Source organism: Dunckerocampus dactyliophorus, chromosome 1, assembly GCF_027744805.1.
Source record: "Dunckerocampus dactyliophorus isolate RoL2022-P2 chromosome 1, RoL_Ddac_1.1, whole genome shotgun sequence".
Taxonomy (NCBI): domain Eukaryota; kingdom Metazoa; phylum Chordata; class Actinopteri; order Syngnathiformes; family Syngnathidae; genus Dunckerocampus; species Dunckerocampus dactyliophorus.
Genome location: NC_072819.1, coordinates 14211981 through 14239667, shown reverse-complemented (window position 1 = coordinate 14239667; position 27687 = coordinate 14211981). Strand labels below are relative to the sequence as shown.

General features: G+C 44.1%; 2 protein-coding genes across 5 annotated transcripts in view; one reads left to right on the top strand and one right to left on the bottom strand.

Annotated features, from left to right (window-relative positions):
- The window catches only part of gripap1 (GRIP1 associated protein 1), a 31488-nt gene extending 19410 nt beyond the window's left edge, over window positions 1–12078 (bottom strand). The window contains exons 1-15 of one of the 4 annotated variants that reach the window (XM_054768025.1): window positions 11881–12078; window positions 11273–11339; window positions 11088–11149; window positions 10981–11007; window positions 9450–9557; window positions 9208–9370; window positions 8960–9108; window positions 8853–8886; window positions 6251–6417; window positions 4941–4988; window positions 4839–4870; window positions 4713–4760; window positions 4523–4622; window positions 4364–4441; window positions 3929–4021 (exon numbers count right to left, since the gene is read on the bottom strand). In XM_054768025.1, coding sequence (XP_054624000.1) covers window positions 3929–4021; window positions 4364–4441; window positions 4523–4622; window positions 4713–4760; window positions 4839–4870; window positions 4941–4988; window positions 6251–6417; window positions 8853–8886; window positions 8960–9108; window positions 9208–9370; window positions 9450–9557; window positions 10981–11007; window positions 11088–11149; window positions 11273–11339; window positions 11881–11922 — 1218 coding nt within the window. In that variant the 5' untranslated portion in view covers window positions 11923–12078. Of the gene's footprint in view, window positions 1–3928; window positions 4022–4363; window positions 4442–4522; window positions 4623–4712; window positions 4761–4838; window positions 4871–4940; window positions 4989–6250; window positions 6418–8852; window positions 8887–8959; window positions 9109–9207; window positions 9371–9449; window positions 9558–9627; window positions 11008–11087; window positions 11150–11272; window positions 11340–11880 lie in introns of those variants that run through there. The other 3 variants (XM_054768041.1, XM_054768033.1, XM_054768050.1) reach the window with 3 other exon arrangements.
- Window positions 12079–12528: 450 nt separating this feature from the next.
- On the top strand, window positions 12529–27313 carry slc6a8 (solute carrier family 6 member 8). The gene is made up of 13 exons (XM_054768063.1): window positions 12529–13155; window positions 17594–17725; window positions 17799–18075; window positions 18241–18373; window positions 20094–20228; window positions 20300–20403; window positions 20480–20604; window positions 20840–20952; window positions 21166–21303; window positions 21370–21472; window positions 23937–24037; window positions 24410–24580; window positions 24669–27313. Exons 1-13 carry the CDS (start codon window positions 12894–12896, stop codon window positions 24795–24797), a joined length of 1923 nt encoding a protein of 640 aa, XP_054624038.1. The 5' UTR covers window positions 12529–12893; the 3' UTR covers window positions 24798–27313.
- Window positions 27314–27687: the final 374 nt, after the last annotated feature.

Genomic DNA, 27687 nt, shown 5'->3' with positions numbered 1-27687 from the left:
TGGTTAGCATGTTGTGGAATGTGTGGAGTTTGCATGTTCTCCCCGTGCGTGCGTGGGTTTTCTCCAGGTACTCCGGTTTCCTCCCAGGTTAGGTTAATTGGATTCATTTTTGATTAATTAATTTTCGATAATTTTTGAAAATTGGGGTAATAAAAAAAACTGGTCTGTAATTTGTAAATTTATATTTATCTCCATTTTTGAAAATTGGAACCACTTTAGCTATTTTCATTTTGTTAGGAAATGTTCCAGTCTGAAATGATAAGTTACTAATATTTGTTAACGGTTCTACAATCTCCTTGATAACCCTTTTAATTGTTTCCATTTCGATTCCATTACAATCAGTCGATGTTTTTGCTTTAAAATTTTTGACAATGTCAGTGATTTCTTTTTTAGTTACAACAGTGAGAAACATGGAATTGAGATTCCTATCTATGGTATCATTCCATTTGTCCATTGTCTGGAGTTTTGGAATTTCTTCTTCCAGTCGTGGTCCAATATTTACAAAATAATTGTTGAACATTTCAACTACCTCATTCATGTCATCCCTGTTAGTGTTTCCAACCATGAAATAGTGAGGGTAGTCTGCTTTATTTTATCTTATCTGCTTTTTATTCTTATCTAGTAAATGACTATAATATTCCCTCTTGTACACACTCAAGATTGTTGTCAACTTATTTTTATAAGTCTTACACGTTTTTCTGCTTCTTTAGTTTGTTGAATGATAAATGTCTTGTATAATGTACTGTATTCATCTTCTTACAGGCGTTTATTAGTCCTTTTGTCATCCATGGCTGGTTGTTTTTCTTTTGCTTCTTGGACTTTTCTTGCCAGGGACAGTTCTTATTGTAGAGCTCCATATATGTGCGAAGAACGTGATCATATGCTCCATCCACATCTTTTGCACTGTAGACACTCTCCCATCTTTGTTCTTCTAGATCTTTCCTGAAAGCGCGGACGCTATCCTCTGTGGGTAGTCTTTGAAAAGTCTTTTTAGCCACCACCTGTCTTTTATTATAATGTTCATTGTAAATTAACACTGGAGGATGATCACTGATGCCACTAATTAACAGGCCACTAGTTGTGTTATTATCAAAGTCATTGGTGTATATATTATCGATAAGGGTGGCACAGTGGTCTGTTATACTGCTTGTCCTAATAATTTTAGGATATATACTCAAACTGTACATTGTGTCTATTAAGTCATCTATTTCCTTGTACAATTGTGGATTCAAAAGATCACTATTGAAGTCTCCACATATAAAAATAGTTTTTTGACCTATGTCTGTAAAGGTTGTCTTAATCCAGTCCTCAAAACATTCCAATCCTTGACTTTGGAGTTCTATACACACAACTTATTAACATATTTGTGCTTTTTTCTTCACATTTTTCTAGGACGTTGTCAATAACAAAATTACATATTCTTCACCATTTTGTAGTTCAGATGTTTGTCCACGTACACAGTCACAACTCCTCCACTTGAATTGTTCCGGTTAAAACAGGTCATTTCATATCCTTCCAGCTTAAAGTCCATACCTTTATTAGCATTAATCCAAGTTTCTGAGATTTCAATTACTTTAAAAGGTTCCTTGGATAGGTTCAAATATTGTTTGATGTTGTTAAAGTTTGCATACATGCTTCTGCTGTTTATGTGGATAAAAGACAACTTATTACCGATATTAAGATTACTGTTGTATTGCTCCTACGTATAATAACAACAGTCATTTGTGATGTGAAAAAAAAGTGCGAGTCCGGATCTATGTCTTTTTTCCAAATCCAGTTGTGATCTGTGAAACAAAAGGTGTCCAATTGTAGATCTTGTGGCATATTAAAGCGGTTTTCCTTTTCAATGTTGCGATAGACCTCAGTATTTATCTAGCTCCTTGATGTCTTTGACAACAAGACATCTGGCGTCTGGTCCTCCATTTAATTTGATGAAGATTTTGCAGTTTGCACTCCATGTACCTTGGATCGTTTGTTGCTTCCTCAGATCACGTGCTTTCTTAGACATTTCAGCATTGCGCTTTGTCAGGTGGTCATTCATGTAGACGTTTGTTCCTTTCAGCTTCTTTCCTTGTTTCAGCAGTGCAGTCTTGAATTTCCTGTTAGTGAACTTGACGATGATGACGGGTGTAGTGCTGTTCCTGCCATACAGTGGGATACAAGTGTCAGTAGTTTGGATGTCTACGTCCACCTCCTTAGATTGCAAAAAACGTGACAAATTGTTGCTCCGTTGAGGCAACATCCATTTCACCTGGTTCGTCTTTATTCGCCACTGTTCTGGCACAGGACCTAGGTTTGATCCCAAGCCCCGTCACGACCACATAATTCATTTGCGTGTTCTGATCCATGTCATCTATGGAGGTTTTCAATTGCTCAATGATTGTCTTTTTCTTCAGACTCTTTTTTGAGGCTCTCAGTGCTGCATTACTTCCCTGTAATTGTTTGTTCTCCACTCTCAGACATTGAACTTCATCTGTCAAGTCCTGGACCTTCTTCATTAAGGCGCCCATGTTTTGTTGCAGGGAGCCCATATTTTTTTTGCATGGGATCCAGCTTCATTACCTTCTCCTCAATATGCTCCAGCTTCTTGTCAAGTTTCAGGAGCATTTGCATTCGGGTGGCTTCTTGTTTTTATGCTATGCTATTTTCTTGCTTTTCCACAATCTCTTGGAACTTCTTCGTAGCTTTCCCCATTTGTGCATCAACATGATTACTCAGTTGAGGCTTCCAATAGAGCATGTACTCATCGTCACGTCTCGGCGGCGGAATGGTGAGTACAAAACACCTCCGGATATCGGCGACTGGGGGGCGGGTACAGAACTGGCACCTTCCATGCTTTTAATCGAATCCGGAGTGCTTCGACCAGAACTGCTGGAGCCACTGTTAGTGTTTAATATTTGTTGTAACAGTGAGTTTGTGTCTCTCACCAGTCCTTATTACAGTCGGAGATATCTCCTCAAGAAGACTCCAAGATGTTTTAAGAGTCCGGCTTCATGAGCAGCTATCAATTCAAAGCCGTGGCTAGCTTGATAGCTTTCTATGATGCAAATGCTATAATGCTATAATATGTTGGCTCCTACTGTACGTTTGTTTTGGTGAGTTTTATTGCAGGTTTAAATTATCGCACAAGAGGCACAATAATCACAACATAACATTAATAATCATAATAATAACAACACGGGCTACTGTTGCAGCCATAACCAATGACAAGCTAAAACTCAACTCTGAACCCCCGACATCACTTCCTGTCCGCCAGCCATTCTGCTCCCCTACGAGCACCAGAATACATTTACTGCGTCACACACGAGTACAAGTTTTATTTATGTCTTAAATGGATTATTTTTTCTGACTAAAAAAAATATATTGGGTAATATGATAAAGGTGACTATATGGGTATTTTTTCATGTCTAGAAGGCTCTAATAATGTTAAAAACTATTTAGAAGATCTGAAACAGGTTTTATATGCCATAACTAGGAAAAAAATATATATATATACATATATATATACACACACACACACACACACACACGCACACACACACACACACACAGTCAAATCCCCCGCAGAAAATTTCAATGTTATAGACCCTGTATAGACCCTTATACTTTGTGGAAATTTGCTTATCACAGTCATGTCTGCAACCAATTAACTGCGATAAACGAGGGATTACACATGTCGACATAAACTGACCCATTTTTCATCTAAATGAATCCTTTGGGTCACAAATTTGATGTCAACAAAAGCGGTCAACCATGTATGTTGATGTCGACTTAAGTGGGCACTTTTCAATAATAATAAGAACACAAGAACCGCAACTTGATGAGATGGTGGACAGACGGGTTGTCGACATAAGCAGGACCAACTTAAACGGGTTCCACTGTAGATGTTTAAGGTATGTATGAACTATGGTTTGCCTATCTAGATTACCTGTTCTAGAGCAGCTAGGTTAGTCCTCAGAGCATCATTCTCCTGCAGGATGCTGTCCACCTGCTCCTGACTGACTGCACTCTGGCTTGCTACCTGCAGTGTCAGGCACCACAGGCAGGGGGCAGCAGAGAAAAAGAGGAAAAACAGGAGACAGATTCCAGTAAAGAGGAGCGAGAAGAAGAGCACACTCTCCAAAGTGGTCGCAAAACTGGGAAATGTTTTTTTGGGAACTGCATTTGCGACATCTAAATGTAATCTAATCTAATTTAATCTAAATATTGCCACAAACACGACATCTGCACAACCACGTAATCATCGAAACAGGAGAAGGTGGGGCTAAACTACTCTCAGACACTTGATAACGATGTTATGCATCATTGCAGAGCGAGAAAGCCCAAGTAAATGGCCTTGGAATGAGATGTTGAGGAGCGTTACCTGCTCTTTGAGAGCGTTTACAGCCAGCTGGTGTTCTTTACTGTTTGTCTGCAGCTTTTCTCTCAGCTCCGACAGAGTCTAAACACATAAAAGACCTGCTACACATCCTTCATTTGGCAAATGTCACAATCAAGGTCACATTCAAGGTTAATCCCTGACCTGATTGGCTGCCGTCAGGTCAGACTGAAGCTTGTGGACGCGTGTGTTGGTCGCCTTCACTTCCTCGTCTCTCCTCTGGTTGATCTCCTCAATCTTTGTCCTGCACACAAGATTGCCAAAAGGTTACTCATGGTACTTGCTCAGTGGGCTGTGTGTCAGTGATTGGCGCAGTGGGCGGGGCTACCCTTACCTACTGTCATTGTACAGAACTTCCTTCTCCGCCTGAAGACGCTGGAAACTGCATCAAGGAAAGAAGTTCGTCGACAAACAATTTTTAGGGACGTAAATAGTGGTGATGTTGATGAAGAAAGCTCACCTCTCTTGTTTCTTTTTCAACTTGTCAGATAGCTGAAAGACAAACCATCATTCCAGGATCAGTCGTAGAATTCCGACGGATCAGAGCATCTGTGACATTTACCTTAGAGACGTCGTCCAGCAGTTTGGAGATTTCGGCCTGTTTGGACGCCTACATGTTGATTAGACAAAGACATGAAGTCATATGACAACAACATCCATGTTTATATTGCCATGACTCACCATGAACACACGTCATTCATACACAAATACACTTGTTTTATGTTCATGTGTGTGTGTGCGCGCACGTGTCAGTGACTTGTCAGTGTCAGCTGAGTGACAGGTAAGCTTTGGGTGAAAGGACAGGCAGGTGTTAGGAAGTAGCAGATGATCAATCGGTGTGTAAACGAGTGACAGGTCAGTGACACTGGGCATAAGCTGAGCGACAGGTGAGAGTCACGTAAATAGCAGGTGATCAACAGCTGTGTGAAAGAGGGAAGGGTAAGTCCGGGTGAGCATTGGCTCAGTAGCAGATGATCAACAGGTGCAGACCTGCCAACCTTGAAGAAATTTTATACTCCAACCCCCACATCAACCTAAAAAAAAAAATCTGAGGATTGTGGGGGTGGGGGGATATGGCTTCATTCATTTTTTAAAACTTATTTTGTAAAAATGCATTAAAAAATAATTACATATTTAGAAGAGAAGAGAGAATGTTTTCTGTTATTATTAGTTAATAAACATTTCAGCTTTTGTTACATAATGCCTTTTGCTCTATTTTTTCCCCATTTATGCTATGCTGTGGGCCAATGAATAACAAGGCACAGGCCACAAATGGCCTTGGGCCACACTTTGGACACCCCTGCTTTTATAGCTCTTCATCAGGGTTGCGTGCAGGACGTGTATTGGGGAGTGTATCGCAACTGAAACTAAACGATGCGTGACAACCATCACTAGATCCAAAATCAGAGCAGAAGGCGTTGGTGGAGGTGGGCTGTCTGCCCACCCACTGAACAAGACCACCCATGAACGTGTATAGACAGGAAATAATGCACTACAAGCTGACTAATTACAACCGTAATAGTCAGCGTCACCACAATTCAAGGAGTTTTTAGAGGTGCACGTCAATCTCTGCCAGAGAGTTTGGAGCGGGAGGAGCCAGCCAGCATCACTTACACCGTGACACTGTAGGATATTTTAGCCTTAAACAAGGAAAATGAAACCAGCCAGATGCTACAAAATGTGTACCTGAGATGAGCGATGTGTACAAGCGTATTCAAGGGTCAAAATGCGAGCCATGTACAAAAAAATGTGTACATGTCGGCAAGTCTGCAAGTGTGTGTGAAAGAGAGAAGGGTCAGTGACAGGTGAGTGACGGGTGACTGACAGGTGAGTGTCAGGTAAGTAGTCGATGAGCAGTGTGTGTGTATATACCTCCAGGTGGCGCAGCTGCTCTCTCAGCAGCCTCTTCTCCTCATGTTGGTTGTTCAGGGAGACCTCCAGCTCTGCCCCAAAGCAGTGAGTTAATGGACACAGAGCAGCCGACCAGCCTAGCGCTGAGTGCTTAGCTACAATCTCCTCTACGCTCTTCTCTGACAGGCCTAAAGGGGGCGCCGCACACAGCAGGGGCAGTCTACCAGTTAGCGTGCCAGACACACACTATACCACACCTTTCAAAAGGTCGGGATGGTTCAGCCCGACACATTTACAAGAATTCACCACTGTCCTTGAAAATGTATTTAACATGCTCCTCCATCTCCTTGGTAACCTGGAAGCAACACGACTGAGTCATGCTATGTAATTTTTCATTGGAAGATTGTAAAAGGAGCCAAATTAGGTAGCTGTTTTCTTAGTATTGTGATAAGTGTCGTGTTGTATTATGTGTTGTCATAGCGTTGTGGTAGTGTTGTATAAGTGTTGTAGTTGTGTTGCGCTAATGTTTTAGTAGAGTTTTAGTACGTGTTATAGTAGTGTCGTGGTAGTGTTGTAGTAGTGATGTAGCAGTGCTGTGTTCATGTTTTAGTCGGGTTGCAATAAGTGTTGTGTCACGGAAGGGCGTTAGTAGTGATGTAGTAATGTTGTAGTAGTGTTGTTAGTCGTGTAGTATTTAGTTTAGTTTAGTATTCAGTTTGGTCGTGGTAGTATAGTGTTAATGTTTTCGTAGTGTTGCAATAAGTGTTACAGTAGTGCCATGGTAGTGTTTTAGTAGTAACATAGTAGTGTTGTAATACGCTTTGTAAGAGTTTTGTCGTAGGGTTTTATTAGTGTTGTAAAAAGTACTGTATTTGTTTCGTGGTAAAGTTTTAGTCGTGTTGTAAAGAGTACTGTATTTGTGTCATGGTAATGTTTTAGTAGTGACATAGTAGTTTTGTGATAAGTGCTGTAGTAATGACGTAATAGTGTTTTACTAGTGTTCCACTAGTGTTGTAATTAGGAGGTGCATGATAAATATTGGACTGATAATTATTGGGTCGATATGATGAATTATGATGTCATCCCGATAAATCCAATTAAAAATACAACACCAATAACTGATTAAAAAAAAAAAAAAGTTCCAATGAAGAGAGATTACCTGTACTGTACTGTAGGTGGGTTCGGTTGAGTAAATCAAGCGCTCCTTTTGTACATTTAGAATTTTCAACCAGGAGTGGGCAACACTGGTGTCAAGGTGGCCATGTGGTTGTGTCCTGTCTTATGCCCCAACCCACCATCAAAAAATTTATGCCATGTAGAAGGTAGTTATAACAGTACATTTCTACCAGTCGGTGGCGCTATGGAGTTGATGTATACACAAAGTCACAGACTGGAGGGTGACCTAACCCACCATAAAAATTTTGTGAAGATCTGACCATGTGAAAGGGAGTCTCCACCAAATTTTGCGACGATCCATGAAACTGGTGGCAGGGGATATTTTTTTTTTTTTTTTTTTTTTTTTTTTTTTAAAAGGGGCGCTACTGAATTTTGGGAGTTTGTGTTTGGGACCCCTGAAATATCAAATTTTTCACCAGACCTGACGCGTTTTCAAATTTTGGTTAGTTTTCATGCACGTTAAGGCCCTCAAAAATGTGATTGAATTGGTATAATAATAATAAAAAACATAGCAGTTTCAATAGGGCCTTCGCACCGCTTGGTGCTCGGGCCCTAAAAAAGAAAGGAGGGTCTACTAGCTTCAACAGAGTAGTACTGCCACGACAATAACAGATGGACTTTGTAATAAGCATCCACCTTCAATTGTCTTTTTGTCAGCACAGCTGCCGAGTTGGTGGCCATTTGGCACCATCTGGTGGATTTTAAAGCTTGCCTGTGTGAATACCGTAATTTCCGGTGTATAAGACGCACCAGTGTTTAAGCCCTACCCACAAAATTTAGAGAGAAAAACAGATTTGTACATATAAAAGCCGCACTGGACTGTAAGACGCACATGTCCACTTCATAAAATGGCATATTGTGGTGCGCACGAGTCCGTGAGGAATAGGTAGCTTTTTATTTGGTTGGGACAAGGGAGGCTCCCTCTGGTGGACCAATTCTGCTGAATGAACCATTGCAGCGCCCCGGCAACCATGGCCAATGAAATGCTTTGCTGGGGAGAAATGAATGATGGGAAACGGTGAAAATTGTTGTTTTTTATTCTAAACTCGTATTTGTACTTGTATTGTATATTTTTAATGTACCTTTTGAGTGTTAAGTTGCTGCGTGATGATTATAGCATTCTTTCTAAGATGACACCGTGAGTCAGACTGTTATATTGAGTAATGACCTGCTGCAATTTCCGATGGGTTGACAAGCTTATCGTGAATTCCCTTATAGCTCGTGATTGGCTCCTGCCAAAGAAAGAGCTACTATTTTCTCACTGACTCGCGAACGGTACAGTATTTAAACAATTAGTCGTAGTTCTGAAGTAAAGGAGATGTCACGAGATTAGAACATGGCCATAAATTGCCGCACCGCTGTATAAGTTGCAGGATTCAAAGTTTTAAGAAAAAAGTAGCGGCTTATATACCGGAAATTACAGTAATATGGGGGTAATGCTTCTCACCATGTAACTGTGTTTGTCCCTGCTGAGCTTCTGTCTGCAAACAGGAAGTAAACAAAATTGGTTTCCATGACAGCCTGACAGCACTCTAACAACCTTCTGTCAATGACCTGCTGTGCAATCGCATTGGCTCCCTCTGCTGCTGCTGCTAGCCCCTCCCCTTTCCCTGCGACGTCACACACTCCATTGGCTGATCCCTCTGTCCTTGCAGCAGCACTCTCTGCTCTCCGCTGCTCAGTGTCAGAGCGCTCCTGCAGGGCTGGAGGGGAACAACACTGCTCACACACTAAATGAAAAAGCCACTCCCCCTGTGACAGCAGCCCATTACTGATGATGGTTGTCATGTCTGCAAACATACTTCGCACTTGCTTCTGCAGGGTGGCGTTCTCTGCCTGGAGGCAGAGCATCTCTTCATCAGCAGGACTGGATGCGGAGTTAGGGCCGCCTTGGGAGGCTGTGGCCCCGCCCTCCTGTTTTAGATGCTGGTTTTCCCGTTCCAGCTGCTCGATCTGCGCACACAACTGCAAGGAGGCAAGGTAGCAACCACGAAGCAGGTGAAACATCAAGTGGATACCATATATATAGTCAAGTGGGCAGTACCTTGGAGAGTTCAGCCATAAGTGTGCTGTTCTGCAGTCGAAAGTCTTCTTCCTGGCTGTGAAGTTTGCCCTGCAGCATCTCGTTCTCACTCAGCAGCGCTTCCACTTCCTGCAGACAAGGGGGACATGAGTAAGGCTGAATCCCAATTCTACCCTTTACCCCTTATCTTACCACTTACCTCTAGGTTTTGCGCGTTCACGAGAATCAAGTGGTGTCCCAATTCTCCTTAAACCAAGGGGTAAGGGGTAAGGGCTAAGGGCTAAGGGGTGTACAGCCCTAGAAACCAAGTGTGGTTGGGGACCAGACTTGAAATTAAGGGGTAGGTGGAGCTACAACACCCGCTTAGAAGACAGAAGCGCGGCGACCGAAAAAAGCATATAAATGTAAGTAATTACGCATAATTATTGGGTTTCACAGTAACGTCACTCGTGTTTTATTATATATTCAATCATTTGCTACTCCATGTAAATATTCGCCATTTTTTGAATTGTTAGTTGGCGCTAGTTATAACTAGTAAGCCAACACCGATATCTAACTTCACTGCAATCTACTGCATTTCATGAACGATTAAACAATGATTAAAAAGCGACCAGGGCCGCATGGTAGCCGAGTGGTTAGCATGTTGGCCACACAGACAGGAGATCGGGAAGACCTGGGTTCGAATCTCCGCTTGGGCATCTCATGTTCTCCTCGTACCCGGCGAGGGTTTTCTCCGGGTACTCCGGTTTCCTCCCACATTCCAAAAGGTTAGGTTAATTGGCTACTCTAAATTGTCCGTATGTGAGTGTGAATGATTGTTTGTCTGTATGTGCCCTGGGATTGGCTGGCGACCAGTCCAGGGTGTACCCCGCCTCTTGCCTGAAGTCAGCTAGGATAGGCATAGAAAATGGATGGATAGATAGCGATCACATTAGCCTGTTAATTGTAAGTTGTATTTTTAAATAGCGCACTAGAGAGGGGAATGTACATTACTGACGTAGTCGTGTTTTATATCTAATGACCATTGTAATGCAGCAAATCACCGTCTGCCCTCAGCTACATTACACAGCACTCCAGGACCACTCAATCCCAATATGGAAAAGTAAAATGCAACAAAATGCCATTCTGGACTTTCTTACAAAAGAATCTGAGGGAGAAAGTCAACAACAGCAGGAGACTGAGGCCAAAACAGATGTTTTTAAACTTTGAAATAATAGTTGATAAGATAAGATAACACTGAAATAATATAGAAATGTATGAACCTTACCATATGGTAGGAAACATTTACTATGAGCAGTTTCATGATCTCATCTGCTTATGTCACAGCCAGCAAGCGGTGAAGGGTGATGACGTAATGACAATCAAGTGGTGCGCCATTTGTTAGTGGCTTCTTCCCCTTGGCCCTCGGTTTTAAGGGGTAGAGGAAGAGGTAAGATGAAGAGGAAGGGCTTAGGGGTAGAATTGGGATTCAGCCTAAGACTATGGTCAAGCACTAGAGGGGGCTGTTTATAAGTGTGAGCTCTGGTAACCACGGTAACAGACGAACACTCACCTGCGCTCGTTTGCTCTTACTCAGAGCCTGAGGAGACACAAAGCACCACACACACATCTGATGAGCCCAATATCGATTATCAATAACATTACAGTGACATGCCTTACCTTCTGCGCTTTAGCAAAATCTCTTTCCAGCACCACATTCTTGTGACGCAAGGCGCTCAGCTCTGAAAACACACAGCAACATCATCTCATGTGATGAAGACGCTTCTGAAGGGGTGCCACACAAGATGACGTCATTCTGGAAACAGCTCAAAAAAACGAAGTAGGAGAGAGTTTAGTTTATTTACCAGCCGAGTTCTTCCTCAGATCATCGGACTGCTGATAGTTGTGTGTCCTCAACTCCAGCAGCTGAGCCTGTGCAACACACATGCGCGCATACACACAATATATCATCAACGTTCATTATTTTGCTCATTTATGCATTAACAGGAGTGTTATGCTATGACGACTGAATGCTAACACAGCTAGCACACAGTTTAGCATGTGTCAGTCTGTAGTTTCTGTTCAAGATGACTCTGTCAAAGTCCCCTTTGTGAATAAAAACTAAAAGCAATAACAACATATTGGAGCGTGTCATGTGACCTGTCCACTGGCTTCAGAGCTGTCACGGGGATGCTAGGCTAAGATAGCTATGTAAAGGTAGCGATACATGCAGCAAGGTTCCTTGGCTTATAAGGATAATGTTTGTAATGTCTCAAACAAGACAGTCAGGCCAAAAGATGACAAACAACACAGCTTTGACTAGATTGATGTCCCACCCAAGTAGCTAATGGTTAGCCAGTAGGCTTAACCCCAATAACATTTCACCTGGCTGCTTTAGGACGAAGTAAAACATGGCAACTCTCAATGTGAAATCGCTGCGACGTGACATTACAGTTGTTATGTTTCTTGGTACCTGCATACGATGAAACTCCTCTTCTGAAAGAGCCTGCGACATGATGCTCTCGCAGCCAGCAGGCTAGGCTCTGCTAGGCTAGGCTAAACTAAACTAAGCTAAGCTAAGCTAAACTAGCTGAGACGAGAGAAGCAACCGCAGGAAGAGCGCTCACTCTGGACTGTTGTAGTTTGGCACTGCGTCCACTGGGGGGACACAAAGACTATTTGTTTGCAGCAGGTGACTAGTTTGAATAACCCAGAAATTCATTTGTGACCTGTGACGTCATTGGTTCAGGAGGTCTAAGCCCCGCCCCAATCACATCAGTCTTCGTTTGTTTTAGTCATGCCAACAAACGTTAATAAAAAACGTAATAAACAATAAATACCAACAGTAAATACGATGCATTAAATAACTTTAATAATAATGACACAACAATTAGTAAAGTTATTCATTTAGTGAGTGAGTCACATTATCCATTTATTCATTTATTTATATGCTTATTTACATTCATGAATCTCATTCATTGTGTGTGTGTGTCTGCGTGTGTGTGCGTGACTGTGTGTGTGAGAGAGAGAGGGAGACCCCGTTACGTCAGCGACAGGTGGGGGGCGGAGCGTGTGTTGTGACGTAAGCAGCAGCAGCCTCTTTAAAGGCTGGAGCTGTCAGCGTTCCTCTTGTGTGATGGCTATGTGCGCGTTCCTGTGAACACCCGGAGGACAAGAAGGAGGTGACCCCCCCGTCCCCTCAGCGAGGATCTGATGAGATTCTTCAAGCTGACATTCAAATGTTTTGTGGATTGTTTCTGAACGTCGACGGAGCGCATTTTTTATTTCATTATTTGACTTTCTGTCATTTGTTTATTTTTGGGGGGAACGAGCGCCAGCCAAGAAAAGTGTCACGCGTGCGTCTTGGTTTGATTGACAGCTGAGACAGTCGGGATTCGTGTGTGTGTGTGTGCGCGCGCGCGCGCTTTGGAACATTCCAAAGAAGTCATCCTTATTAGTTGTTATTATTAGCGATTTGAGTGATTGATGGACAAGCAGACTCCTCCCACTTCGTCCTCCTGCTCTCTGCTCCTCCTGGAGGAGGCTAAAAGGAGTCAGGTCCTCCTCCCTGCTCCGCTCATGGCGACAGACGGCAAGAAAGGAGGCGTGGTCATGGGGGAGGAGCCAGGGCGTCAAGAGCGGGAGACGTGGACCAGACAAATGGACTTCATCATGTCCTGTGTGGGCTTCGCTGTGGGTCTGGGGAACGTATGGAGGTTCCCTTACCTGTGCTACAAGAACGGAGGAGGTGAGAACAGGCCCCGCCCCCACACACAAACACCTCCCACCCAACTTATTTAGCTTTTAGTGACCCAAGGAAGGAAGACCACTCACATCCAGCCCCCGCCCACTCGCTCATTTAGGCTAACCTTTTCAAGTAGTGGTCACATGACTTTGTCAATGTTTACTTGCACTGATCATTGATTGAACGCTCCCGTTTTACCGTGGTGACCGCACGAACGCCGCGTTGCTAGGTCGCCCATGGACAGGAAGTGATGTCGTGCCTCGTGCGCATCACCCTGGGGAGAAAGCTGGTGGGCGGGGCCAGTGTGACACAACACTAAAGTCACTTTTGAAGGTCACTTATTTTGATGGTGGCCATCATTTGACCTTTGTTAATGCGCTAACTCACTAACAGTTAATGTCTTGCCTTCTTGTCCCTTTCCTTTCCTCTATGTCTGCTTGTGCCCTTCCTTCCAGTGCGCTTTCTTTTCGCCACTCGTCCTCCATCCTTCACACTCACACACACACACACACACACACACACACACACACACGTATACACTCAAGGTCAGTGTATTTGTGTGCTTCTGATGAGTCATCAGTCTGATTGCGATATTAACCTGCCTATAAACTGTGAACCTAGTGAAGTGATGCTTGGCTTTGCGTCTCCATGACAGCAAGATGTCTAGGGTCAAAGGTCGCAAAGGATGTTTTGAGGGAGTGTCATCATCAACATCATCGTCATCATCATCACGTGCACCACAGTTTAGCGCCAGTTGACGGTAATCCTTTAATCCTATTGGCACAGCTACAGGCTCCGCCCCCTCATCTCCTTTGCCCGCCTCAGACTGCCTTCTCGTTTCCTGAGCACGTAGGGGTCAGAGGTCATGAGGCGTGAGGAGTGAACATTTTGTTTGTTTACTTTTGTCAATGATCAACTTGTTGGCGTGTAATAAAACGTAGATAACGAGCGTGACCTGATTGTCAGTGACTCGTCTCGTGGGTTGTCCTGACCAAGTCATTTCTTTCCTACTCTTCTCCTCCTTCTTCTTCTTCACTTAGCATGTTGATTTAGCTCGGATTAGCCAGATTAGCTCACTAACTGTAGCTTTGCAGTTGAACGTGCTAACATGTCACTTTCCGCTCTCAGCCAATCATGTGCATGCATGTGAGACGATGCGGCAGTGGGAGTCACGCGTAAAGAAAAGCACACTGTTCTAGAATACACAACAAATTATAAATAACACAACATTTACAGTCGTGGCCGAAGGTTTTGAGAATGATATACAAATATTTGTTTTCTGTAATAAAAGTCTGCTTCCTTTTATTGTGGAAAATTGCCAATGTTATGAAGAGGCATAAAATGAATGACAATAGATTGCAAAGTCCCTCTTAGTCATGAAAATTAACTTAATCCCCAAAACACTATTTCCACTGCAGTAGAGCCCTGCCACAAAAGCTCATCATGTTAGTGATTCTCTGGTTAACAGGTGAGAGTGTTGACCAGGACAAAGGATGGAGATGACTCTGTTATGCTGATGGAGTTAGAATAACAGACCGGAAGCTTTAAAAGCAGGGTTGTGCTTGAAATTGTTGTTTTTCCTCTGTTAACCGTGGTTACCCGCAAGGAAACCGATGCATTTATAATTTCTTAGCACAAAAAGGGCTTTATAGGCAAGGATATTGCTGCTAGTAAGAGTGCAACTAAGTTAACCATTTATCAGATCATCAAGAACTTCATGGAGGGAGGTTCACTTGTTGTGAAAAAGGCTTCAGGGGACCCTAGAAAGTCCAGCAAGCATCTGGATTGTCTCCGAAAGTTGATTTAGCTGCGGGATCGGGGCACCACCAGTGCAGCGCTTGCTCAGGAATGGTAACAGGCAGGCGTGAGTGCATTTGCATGCACAGCGAGGGGAAAACTTTTGGAAGATGGACTGGTGTCAATAAGAGAAGTAAAAAAGCCACTCCTCTCCAGCAAAAGCATCAGGGACAGACTGGTATTGGCAAATGGTACAGGGATTGGGCTGCTGAAGACTGGGATAAAGTCATTATTTCTGATGAATACCCTCTCCAATTTTTGGGGGCATCTGGAAAAAACCTTGTCCGGAGAAGAAAAGGTGAGTGCAACCATCAGTCCTGTGTCATACTAACAGTAAAGCATCCTGAAATCACCCATTGTTCTGTGGGGTTGCTTCTCAGCCAAGACAGTGGGCTCACTCACAATGTTGCCGAAGAACACAGCCAGGAATAAAGAACAGTCCCAAAACATCTTCCTGAGAGCAATTTCTCCCAACCATCCAATAACAGTTTGGTGACAACCAATGCTTTTTCCAGAATGATGAAGCACCTTGCCATGAGGAAAAAGTAATAACTACTGTAACTGGGGAATAAAACATTGACATTTTGGGTCCATGGTCAGAAAACTCCTCAGACCTTAATCCCTTTGAGGACTTGTGGTCAGTCTGCCATCAGTCAGGATGTGGCCCAGAAGTGAGTTGACAGCATGCCGTGGTGAATTGAAAAAGAAGGGTCAACCCTGCAAATATGAACTCTTTACATAAACTGAATGTAACTGTCAGTAAAAGCCGTTGACATACTTGTGATTATACTTCAGTGTATCATAGTAACATCTGACTCTGAAAACGCTGAAGAAGAAAACTTTGTGAAAACCAATACTTGTGTCATTCTCAAACTTTTGGCCATGACTGTACAGCATGCACAGTCGAACTTCTCACAGTCCAAGTTGTATGGAAACAATTGTTCCCAAAGGAAACAGAAACACACTGTGTGAATAATGATGAGTCAAGTGAGTATATATATGGTAATTTTTCCAATCTGTATAAAGATGAGTCCTTATTGGATGTTAGCATATCTGCTGATGTGTATTTGTGGAACTAGAAAAATTCCCACAGAAATTTAAAATGGTACCTGTTGCTAACCTCTGGCCTGGTGTTTGAGACCGACTGGGTGACTTTTGGGCTTTGCCTTTTAAAGTATTTTAACCTGGGCAGCATGTCACTGAAACTAGCATGCTTGCTGTTAGCATGCTCCAAACCTGCAGTGATATACGCATAACCTGGGTACATCTCTTGCTTCAATAGACAGTTGCTAAAGTGCTAAATCTAAATATCATATTCAAAATGCAAAAGGGCTAACGCTAGTGCTAAGTATCAAAAGTGCAGCTCTATAGTGCAATGTAAATGTATATTTAACCAGGGGCGCCGTATAGAGGGGAAAAGTTGCAACAATTCCAAGCAAAAAATAAAAATGTGGTGACATCAGCTGCTTAGGGGGACCTCAATGCCATTTTTTTCATGGGGCCCAGAATTTCTGGCGGTGTCCCTGCATTTAATATGAGGGTAATATTTAAAGTGCTAATATGCTAATTAGCATGCTACCACCTAGCACATAGCACAGAAAGTGTGAAGGCACTTCTGTAGTGGTTTTACGTCATGCTATGTAGGTACATACGAGTTCAAATAAGGAGAATGGCTAATAAAGGAGGGTGTGACCTCAGGTGATCAGCACCCCACAGTATATCAAAGCTTGCACAATCATCAGGCAGCTTTTTTTCCTCTGGATAAATGGGACACAAAAAGACTCTGAAAAGACATTGCAACATTGGAACAAGTCTTTTTTGTAACAGAGTTAACAGGGTTTTAGTCGTGTGGTCAGCGCCCTCACCTCCCATTACGAAGGTCTGCTGTTCGAGCCCCGGTGCGGGCAGGTGCGAAATAGGGCGGGTTAATGTACACATCTAATCTCAGAAGAAAAACTTAACATTTGAGATTTATTAGCATTTTGGATTGAGCCATAGCACTGTAGTTGTTAATGATAACAATCATGCCCTAAATACTACAGTATTGTCTGTTCCAGCGTCAAAATGTGACCATCATAAAAACAGTGCAGTCAAAGTTTTATGTCACATTGTAACATTTTAAAGTGTCTTTCAAGTGTGAAAAGAAAAGAAAAAGAGCTGATAACAATGAAAGGTCAAGTCAGGTCAATTTTATTTACATAGGGCCAATTCACAACAGGAGTTATCTCAAGGCACATGTGACTTATACAGGGATGAGGTCTAGAGCCACACTCTTCATACGTTGAAGAGGACCAACTGAACCCCACTTGAGCAAGCGCTTGGTGACGGAGGCAAGGGAAAAAAATCCCTCTCAGGAAGAAACCTTGAATAGAACCCAGGCTCTGTGGGGTGCCCGTCTATCTCAACCATTTGGGTTAGATAGAGAGAAAAAATAGGTGGGTTGATCAGGGTTAAAGGTAGATCAGGTTATTTGGAAGAAGATTACACTGTAAAAACAATAAGATTCTGTGTTAAGATCAAAGTTCAGTGATTTTAAACGCACACTTTGTATAAAAAAAGTTGTCCAAAGTCTGGAAGGTCACGCTGGTGCATTGATACGTTAACAAGCTCACCGATGACGACGTCCCTCCTTTGTCATTATCAGGCGTCTTCCTCATTCCATACCTGTTGATTGTCTTTGTGGGCGGAGTCCCCATCTTCTTCCTGGAGATCTCACTGGGTCAGTTCATGAAGGCGGGAAGCATCAATGTGTGGAACATCGCGCCGCTTTTCAAAGGTAGACCACGTCCCCAAAACTTGTGCAATATGATCAGGAAGTTGAATTTGTGTGTGTGTGCGTGTGTGTGAAGGTCTGGGCTACGCGTCCATGGTGATTGTGTTCTTCTGCAACACGTACTATATCATGGTGCTGGCCTGGGCCTTCTACTACCTCATCAAGTCCTTCAGCGCTCAACTGCCGTGGTCCACCTGTGATAACCCCTGGAACACGTACGCCTGCATGGACGCCTTCAGTCTCCATCACTGCAACAACGCCACCGAAAACCACACGCACGCCATCGTCGCCAACAGCAACCTGTCCTGTGCCGACCTCGCCCACGCCAGATCCCCCATAATCGAGTTCTGGGAGTGAGTTCTCCTCATGCTGTCATTGTAATCGGACATGTAGTGTTACCTGTGCCGTGTGATTTGTAGGTGTGTAGAAGAAAAGGAAGCAGAGGGCATTAGTGAGACGCTAAGCTAACTAGCTCAGTGTGCACGTGTGTGTGTGTGTGTGTGTGTGTGTGTGTGCAGGAACAAGGTTCTGAACATCTCCTCGGGCCTGGATGACCCGGGTGACATTAACTGGGAGCTGCTGTTGTGTCTGGTGGCCGTGTGGCTGCTGGTCTACTTCTGTGTGTGGAAGGGTGTCAAATCTACAGGAAAGGTAACATGCTAGCAACACGCTATCATAACACTCACATGGTAGTGACATCATCAGACCTCCAAGAGGTCATGTGACACTGACCTTGTCATCATGTCCTCAAATTGTGTCCGTTTGTGTGTGCGCCGAGCGCTAATGTAACACTGTCAAAGGTCAAAGGTCACCGATCAGCTGTCAAAGCAAACAAGCTAAAGCTAACGTGCGCGTACGACTCTTTAAAGCTGTGTGTGTGTGCGTGTGTGCCCACTCGCACAGTCACGTGGCAGACTAAGCGTTGCCATGACGATGCAGTGGAGGGGGTAGGAGTGGGGGCGGCTGAGCATCCATACCGTGAGGCTGTGATTGGTCCTTGGTGCAGGGAGGAGGGGTTACTTATTCTGCAGTGGGACGTGACTTGAGAGATGTAGCACGCGTACGTTTGTGTGTTGGAGTTATGGACGTCACATGACCATCACATATGACATCACACATTTGGACTAGAGGTCATCACGGTGGTTTGTGAGTGGGGGCGGGAGGGTGCTCACCCTGCCCCAACATCATCTCACAACGTTTTGCATGTGTGTGTGTGTGTGCGCACTCTCACGGATCTTCTTTATCAACACAAACATTCCCGTTGGTGTTCAACAGCAGGCAGCATTTTCAACTACACACACACACACACACACACACACACAGTTGAAGCTTGCATGGACTAGTCAAAATGTCAAGACAACATATCCTCACACAGACATGTCCTCAGAAATACATACAGTATGTCCGCGTAGCAGCGGCGTGTGGTCAGGGGAGGCAGAGAATCATTCTCTGATGTTAAAAAACAAATAACGATAACATCCATCCATCCATCCATCCATCCATTCATTTTCTAGACCGCTTGTCCTCACTAGAGTCGCAGGTATGCTTGGGCCTATCACAGCTGAGCCCCTGGGCTGGTCGCCAGCCAATCACAGGGCAATAATGATAACATAAAATAAATCATATTTGTCCATTGAACTGTATTATGAATGTAATTTCTGCATGATTGGTTGTTCTCTTTGTGAAAATTGCTGAATTTGCACATTCCCTGATCGCATACAGGGCAGAAACCTAAGATGAGTCTTCTCAGCTGAGTGCATAATCCCTGCCGACCCTCTGAGTGCACTCAGTGAGTGCACACTGATTTGGATTATGGTGCCTAAAATGAAGTTGCAGAAACATTTATTATACCCCATGACTTCCACCAGCCTGTGTAATGTCTTAAATGTAAATGTGACATCATTATTCTTACTAATCGGACTATGAAATACAGAGAAATGACGTACGCCGGGGGCGTGTGCGAGCTGTCAGGTGCTTGTCACGGCCGTCCTTCCATAGAGAGGAAAAGCACACAGAAACATATCGTCACAGAGACATGTCCTCATAAAGGACACGCCTTCACACCGACATATATATACACACGCACAAGCATAGAAAGACAAGTAAAAATAAAAGTGTGGTCATGTGATCAGGTAGTTGGAACTAGGCGAAGGAGGGAGTCACATGATGTGCACACTAACTAGTGTTTGGAGTGAAGACGATGAGATACTTTTATTTTTGAAACATTCAGTTCGTGTGTGTGTGTGTGTGTGTGTGTGTGTGTGTGGTTATCTCAGGTTGCTGTTTGTGTTCTTCTCATCTTTATTTTCTCATGGTGTTCTCGAACATTTGGCAGACATGTGATCCGTGTGTGTGTGTGTGTGTGTTTCAGATTGTGTACTTCACAGCGACATTCCCGTACGTGGTTCTGATCATCCTGCTGGTCCGGGGAGTCACGCTTCCTGGCGCCTACGACGGCATCATGTACTACATCAAGCCTGATTGGTCCAAACTAGAAGAGGCTCAGGTCAGGAGGGGGTGGATACGCCAGCAGTGTTTGACCGATTGTGTTGTGAACTTTCACCTCCAACCCCGCAGGTGTGGATCGACGCTGGCACACAGGTGTTCTTCTCGTACGCCATTGGTCTGGGAGCGTTGACGGCGCTAGGCAGCTACAACCGCTTCAACAACGACTGTTACAAGTAAGACGCACGCACGCCCGTGCGCGCGCGTCAGCCAAGCGGTCATGTGACTCGGTGCGTGTTTTCCCGCCGTCAGGGATGCCTTCGTGCTGGCGCTGATCAACAGCGGCACCAGCTTCTTCGCCGGTTTCGTGGTCTTCTCCATCTTGGGCTTCATGGCGGCTGAGCAGGGCGTCGACATCTCACAAGTTGCAGAGTCAGGTAAGCTCAAATTAGCTCGCTGGTAACACTTTTATTTTGAAAGCCAGGATGCTGACTTTTAGAGGGAAAAAGGTGTGCTGTGTTGCCAGCAGGTGTACAAATAGCCATCATGGCGGCATTCCCCACTGCAGGCAGTCATGTTGTCATGGCATAATAACAACAATAGCAGTAGCAGTAGCCTAGCCCCACCCACTTTACTTGAGTCACATGATGTGCGTGTGTGTGTGCGCATCAGGTCCAGGTCTGGCGTTCATCGCGTATCCAAAGGCAGTCAGTTTGATGCCAGTGGCGCCATTGTGGGCGGGGCTTTTCTTCTTCATGCTGCTGCTGCTCGGCCTGGACAGTCAGGTGACACGCACGCACACAAACACACACAGCTAGTTAGTTTAGTTTAGCATCATGCTAATCGTGTTAATCCCACTACATATAAACACACACACAAACACATACTCATGCTGCCGATTCAGATACCGATCATCCGTGAGTGAGATCGGCCGACACCAATACCGATCACATTGATTAACCATACATTTTTCAATGTATGCGTTTGTGTGTGCTCAGTTCGTAGGCGTGGAAGGTTTTGTGACCGGGATTCTGGATCTTTTCCCGGGCAAATATGAGCATCGCTACAAGAGGGAGCTCGCCGTCGCCATCTGCTGTTTGTTGTGCTTCATCATCGACATCTCCATGGTAACACAGGTCAGTGAGACAAGCAAGTTGGCACCGCATGGTGCAGGAACCAAACAGTGTTGTTGTTGTTTCTAGGGAGGAATGTACGTCTTCCAGCTGTTTGACTACTACTCGGCTAGCGGGATGACACTGCTATGGCAGGCCTTCTGGGAATGCATTGTGGTGGCCTGGGTGTACGGTACGTGCACGTTCTTAAATAATGCTTCATCTAGAGGAAGAAGTTAATCCTGGAGACACTTTAATGAAATTGTTCGTGAAGTCCACGTCAAATATTTTAGGAAGACCCACTTTTCTAATTGACGCGTTGATGCTAGCTGTACGTGTATGAGCTTCTAGAAGGATAAACATTCCAAAGGAGAGACAGGAGCAACGAGGCAAAGCAGGAAGACGTCACAAGCAAGTATCAAGGAACCAGACAAGTTGTTACCTTAAAAAGGACAAAAACTAGCAAGTGGAACAAAAAGAACACAATCCAAACAGGCACAAATGGACCACAAAGAAGCTGTCGGCCTTGGTCCTGTTGTGGACGCGGTGCTTAAGAAGGGGCCTGATTGCTAATCTCATCCAGGTGCTCCGCCCAGCGCTGGCAGCTGTGTCCCCTAAGGGAGGAACAAAAAAAAGACGCAAACAGTTGTGTACTTTGCCTTATTTTAACTTCCAATCAATACTGAGTCACAAATATAATATTTTTACTTTTGTAGTCTGGTATGGGCCGCACGGTGGTCTAGTGGTTAGCATGTTGACCACACAGTCACAGTCTGAAGATCGGGAAGGCCTGGGTTTGAATGGTTTGTCTATATGTGCCCTGCAACTGGCTGGCGACCAGTCCAGGGTGTACCCCGCCTGTCGCCCGAAGTCAGCTGGGATAGTGTAGTATAGTATAGCGCAGCGTAGTGTAATTTAGGGCAGTCTGGTGTGGTGTTGTATGTTGTATTGTAGTGTAGTATAGTGCCGTGCAGTGTTGTATAGCGTAGTGAGGTGTAGTTTAGGACAGTCTCGTATCGTGTAGTATGGTATAGGGTCGTGTAGTGTAGCGATGTAGTGTAGTTTAGGGCAGTCTAGTATAGTATAGTGTGGTGTAGTATAGTGTAATACAATGTAGTGTAGTGTAGTTTAGGGCAGTCTGTTATAGTGTAGTATGGTATAGGGTAGTGTAGCATAGTGTAATTTAGTGAGAAAGTGTAGTGTAGTTTAGGGTAGTCTAGTATCATGTAATGTGGTGTAGTATAGTGTAGTGTAGTTTTGTGCATTGTGGTATAGTGTAGCGCTCACCAGGAGGTGATCAGACTTTTACAACAAAGAACTTTTCCTGGAGGATGGTGCGTGTACTTCATATACAGATCAAATATAAGAGTACAAACATTTTGTTAGTTAATAAATAATAAATAAATGTGACCAAGAAGTATCTGAAAACAATTTGAAAATATTTTTTTTAACCAAAGTGAATTAGTCTCTTCTCTTTTTTGGTTATCCTCTTAATAAACAACCTGTACTACAGTATATATTGACATGGAAAAACCTCCAAAGGAGTCAGTGCCTCACCAGCCATGAACCTCATTATACATCACCGAGTATGGTGTAGTATGCAGCAATCACCAAATGGCGGGCCTCGGTCCGGATCCGGACCAGTGATGATCCTTTATGGACCCGTGACCAATTAAAGTGAATGGGAAAAATAATAACATATAATCATGCTCAGTTAGCGGGCGTAATGACTTCAGTTATTACTGTTAGGTGACAGCAAACATGGTGAGTAAGTACAGGTGATCGAGGAAACCGAACATTTAAAAGTGAATGGACGGACCGATATACGTTCATTCTTCCAGAATCCCGTGCCAAAACTCTGTGTCTCACATGCCCTGAAACTGTACCGCTGGTTCAAAAGTGGAAATGTGACGTGACAACGTGACAAAACATAGGTCGTTCGAGGGGAAACTATCCACCCAAGTCTGATGTGAGAAGGCGGATTAGAGGCCGAGAGGGAGTCATAACACATTCATTTACAGCACAGCAGCGTGAATATGAGCGTTCACTAAGGATTGTATGGATATTGGAGCAAAACAAAACATCTTTCACCGACGAGAGAGTTGAGAAGGAGCGCCTCTAGAGATTTGACTCAAAGGTAAATAAAAAGAGGAATTGTGTGACAAATTCAGGCAAATTTCAATGTCAATAACAACAATAAGAAGAAAATTAAGAGGATGTATTGCTTTTCTGTTAAAGAGACATTTTTTTTTCAGAAAAACAGAGGCAGTTTTAAAAAGAAGCCTCTTGTGTTCATTCGTTTTTTGTGCAGTCAAACTTTTTGTTGTTTATGTGAAATTTGGTCCTGTTTTCTTTCAAACGCAATTTAGGTGGCAAAATAATTGCGTTGTAGGGTGATGTGCAGGGTTTCATTACGTTTGATAGTCACATGAGCTAGTCTGTTTGACGCAATTCAAGGCAAAATAAGATTCGGACCTTGGCTGTGAAAAAAATTGCATGAACGGAACTTAGTCCATTTTTCTTGAAGACCCCTGGTATAGCGTATCAGGCAGCTTCTTTTCTCTAGTCTAGTCAGTCACATGGTGATGTGACGTCAGCAGCCATCTTTGTGCTCGTTTTCCCTCCAAATGCTAAATCATGATGTCATCACTCGGCAGGTGCCGACCGTTTCATGGATGACATAGCACGAATGATCGGCTACAGGCCCCTCCCCTGGATGAAGTGGTGCTGGTCCTTCATCACGCCGTGCGTCTGCATGGTGGGTCTCACACTCACAGTACTATACTCACTCAGTGACTGTCATTGCGTACTTTTTATGTGTGTTACTACTTCAGTGAAAACCTCTACTTCAGTGTGTTTTCTTTCTGTCTTTGCTACATTGTAAATGGTATCTGGTACGGAGCACAAAAAAATAGAATTAAAAAGTAAAAGAGTCAAGTGAAAAAGGAAGATTATTTGTTTTAGTTTGACTCTTTTAATTCATAAAGCTGTTGTTGGGATTGTGGTTGTGGTTTACTAAAGCACCATATTCTTTCCACCTCTGTGTGCCCTCACACACGCACACACACACACACACACACGCACACACACACATGCACATTGCTGACAATATGTGTCTGTTTGCGTTCAGGGCATCTTCCTGTTCCACCTGGTCAACTACAAGGCGCTGACGTACAACAACACGTACGTTTACCCGTGGTGGGGGGAGGTGCTGGGCTGGTGTCTGGCCTTGTCGTCCATGTTGTGCATTCCTGTTAGCCTCGTCTACAAGCTCTTTCTCGCCAAGGGCTCCTTCGCGCAGGTCAGAGGTTACGCTTCATCTTTGCTGTCGTCTGATCTGCAGCGTGCTCACCTGCGCGCGTGAATGTGTGTGTGTGTGTGTGTTACAGCGCTGGGCCCATCTGACCAGCCCGGTGTGGGGGGGTCACCACCTGGAGTACATGGCGCCCGACGTCAAGTCACTGAGCTCTCCCGCCAATGATGACAACAAGGTCATCATCTTCGAGAGCGTCATGTGACACCAGCCCCCCCCCCCTCCCCGGGACCTCCAGACGTGTCACATGCCCTGTTGCAATGGCCCAAAGGAAGTGACTCAGTCGCACTTTATCACGCTCGTCTTCCTGTCTGACCCGCCAAAATAAAACACTGTGAAGCGCCACACGCTCCTCTCTCAACACTTACCTGACCTTTGACCTCTGACAGGTCAAAAGTGCCATAGCATGTTCTTCCCTTGGCCGCCCTTCACCCCCCTTTTCCCCGCTCCACTCAGAAAACTCAAGCGCAAGAAGACGTAAGAGTTGCCTTACGTTGTTGTCTTAATAGCAGCCAAAGGGGCATGGCTACAAACCAACAGGATGTTTTTTTATGCAGTAGGGGGCCTATTCTCCCGTTTGCGCTTGTGCGTAAGTGTTTTTTCACCCGCTTGCAATTACGCACGTTTCTCTTATTCCCCGATTCCCTGATCTAGACTCCTGACACGTCCACCGCGGGCCCACGTGTGCAAGTATGAAGGAAGGGGGGGCTTATGTGATTCATCGACTAAAGTGTGAATGTCACTGCAATGCGTGAAAAAGCTAACGCGCACTTTTAATATGAAAAGGCCATATCCATTGAAGGACAATGTAACAGGTTTAACTGATACGTGCATTTCACCAACAATAACATTTGGCTACATTGTACTGCGTAGTCTTCTTACTCGTGCTTTTGCGCGTGTGTGTCGTCATGGTGATGTGAGCGCGTGTGTCTACGCTACAACCAGAGCGTAGGTGAAGGTTTGTTTCACTTGTTATACAACGTAGCGAACCTGAACGTATGTGTGATGTTAAGACTTCTGTTTAAGTCCAACTCTTTGCGAAAACGTGAACGCGTCAGCAGAGGCTTTGGGTGTTTGTGTGTGTGCGCGCGCACGCGAGGGGAGTGACAGTTTGACAGTTTGGTCGTGGTTGCGGCCAACAGCAACGTATTTTGTTAATAAAGCGATTGTTGATTGATCAACTCGTCCTCGTCCTTTTGAGCGTAAGGAAGGCAGGCTCTGTGGATGCACACGCACTGTACTTAGCGATTGAAGCAATCGAATAACTGGCTGATTGATAATCATCACTGTGTTCGTGTCAGATGAATGAATGTTACGGGTTTATAATATTATCCAGAAAATAAGAAAGAAGAAAATGAAAAAAAAAACTTGGTGACAGTCGCAGTTTGAATGGATTGAGATCAGTACGACAAGTGCAATATAATGTTTCACATTCTCGGGGCGCTAGACTTATTGCAGCCTCAGAAGCGCGCAGGGACAAAAGTACTTAAATCGAGGGGAGAATTCGCCAAGGCCAGACTTGACAGGAAACTCCCGCATTTTGGGGTTCCTCCACCCAACGTGCGTATCTTGAACGAAAGTGTGCAGTGATAGACTTCAGTTAGAGGGGGAGAATCCCGCGCAGCAAGAATCCGCGCAGATGCGCTCCTTTTTCCACTCAAGCACACGGGAGAATAGGGCCTTAAGTGTTCACAGCTTCCTCAAGCTCCACCTCCCAGCTGTGGCTACCTCGCGGCTTCCTTGTTTCGGCTTTACGTGTTTTCATGCTGTGTAGCTGTGTGAACAAACAGTGGGTGGGGCTTTTATTTTGGCAGATGTGAAGACTGCCAAGGCCCCATCTCCAGGTGACTAAAGGGATTTTTTTGTTAATGTTTTTCTTTTCTAATGTTCTAAGTGCTGAAAACGTTTAGTGTTCGATGAGTTTAACATGCTTGAATGGGTTTTATTTTCATAAGCAAAGCTCGCTGTACCAAATGTGGTCAATGCAGATCTACTTCCAGGCAAGGAGCCAATCAGCTGAGCCATCGCCTTTGCGGCTCAAAGTCGCCAGTCAGTTAGCGCGTTAGCTTCTAGAATAGATCAACTCACACATGCTGATGTCAGGTTTTTGTTGTAGCTTTGATCTTGGTCACATGATCAGAGAGAAGCACTGAAAATGTGAAAAAGTTGTAAATAACAGTCCATTTTGTGTCACTTTGTGTCATGATGAATGCGAGCAGGAAGTGAGGTTTCAGTGATTTCATTAAAAAGTAACGACTTAGACGTGACATTTACTTTGCTAATTTTACTTTTTTTGTAACTTTTTTGAGACTAGACTAAAATCAACTAAGGATTTTGTTACTGTGATTAAAATTGAACGTGAATATTAACGAGCGCATAACATTTAGTAACAAATTATTTTTTTGGTGGGGAAAAAAAATTAGTCTTACTGCACTTTTTTTTTGTTTACATCAAAGCAGAGTGTCTCTCTAGGGAAAATCTTTGATCCAACATTGCCACAAACAGGCAGCCAACGTGGCTGCATTGTCAGGAACTTAAACAAGGCCGCTCATTGCACTGTGATGATGTCAGAGTCATGTGATCATTGCTCGCTAACCAAATAACAGCAATAAAACTAATGTGACACAAAGACCTGTCGCCATGGTTACTATCTCCCATGTCAACCTGTGTATCGTGTGTGAGCTCACAAACACGGACGCCAAGCGCCTCACTACATTGCTTAAAACGGCAAGCCCCTCCCACACTAAAGCTAATTACTCACGGACCAATCACAAGCGTTGTGATGTCCTGCACAGGCTACATTACATCATTTAACACAGTACTCGTTGCCTCATGTACGACAGTACAAGTTACATTACATAAGTTACCGTACATCATGCTGTGAAGGTTACATTGCCTCACGTAAGTTAACTTAAAAGTGTGGCCCCGCCTAGCAGGTGTGTCTCTCAAAGGTGTCTCTCTTTTAAAGCCCCTAATCACCATGGTAACTTAGGCTAAACCATCACCTGTCCAGACTTTCAGCTTAAAATGGGCTATGAAAGCACCAGTTTCACTCATTCGGAGATGGTGTCACCATTTTTTGAGAACCCGGTGGA

Bases quoted from the DNA above. Each gene is read 5' to 3' on its own strand.
- slc6a8 (XM_054768063.1), top strand. From the start codon at position 12,894: ATGGACAAGCAGACTCCTCCCACTTCGTCCTCCTGCTCTCTGCTCCTC. The intron at 20,229-20,299 runs GTCAGGAGGGGG...CCAACCCCGCAG, and splicing joins CCAAACTAGAAGAGGCTCAG to GTGTGGATCGACGCTGGCAC. The intron at 21,304-21,369 runs GTCAGTGAGACA...TGTTGTTTCTAG, and splicing joins ACATCTCCATGGTAACACAG to GGAGGAATGTACGTCTTCCA.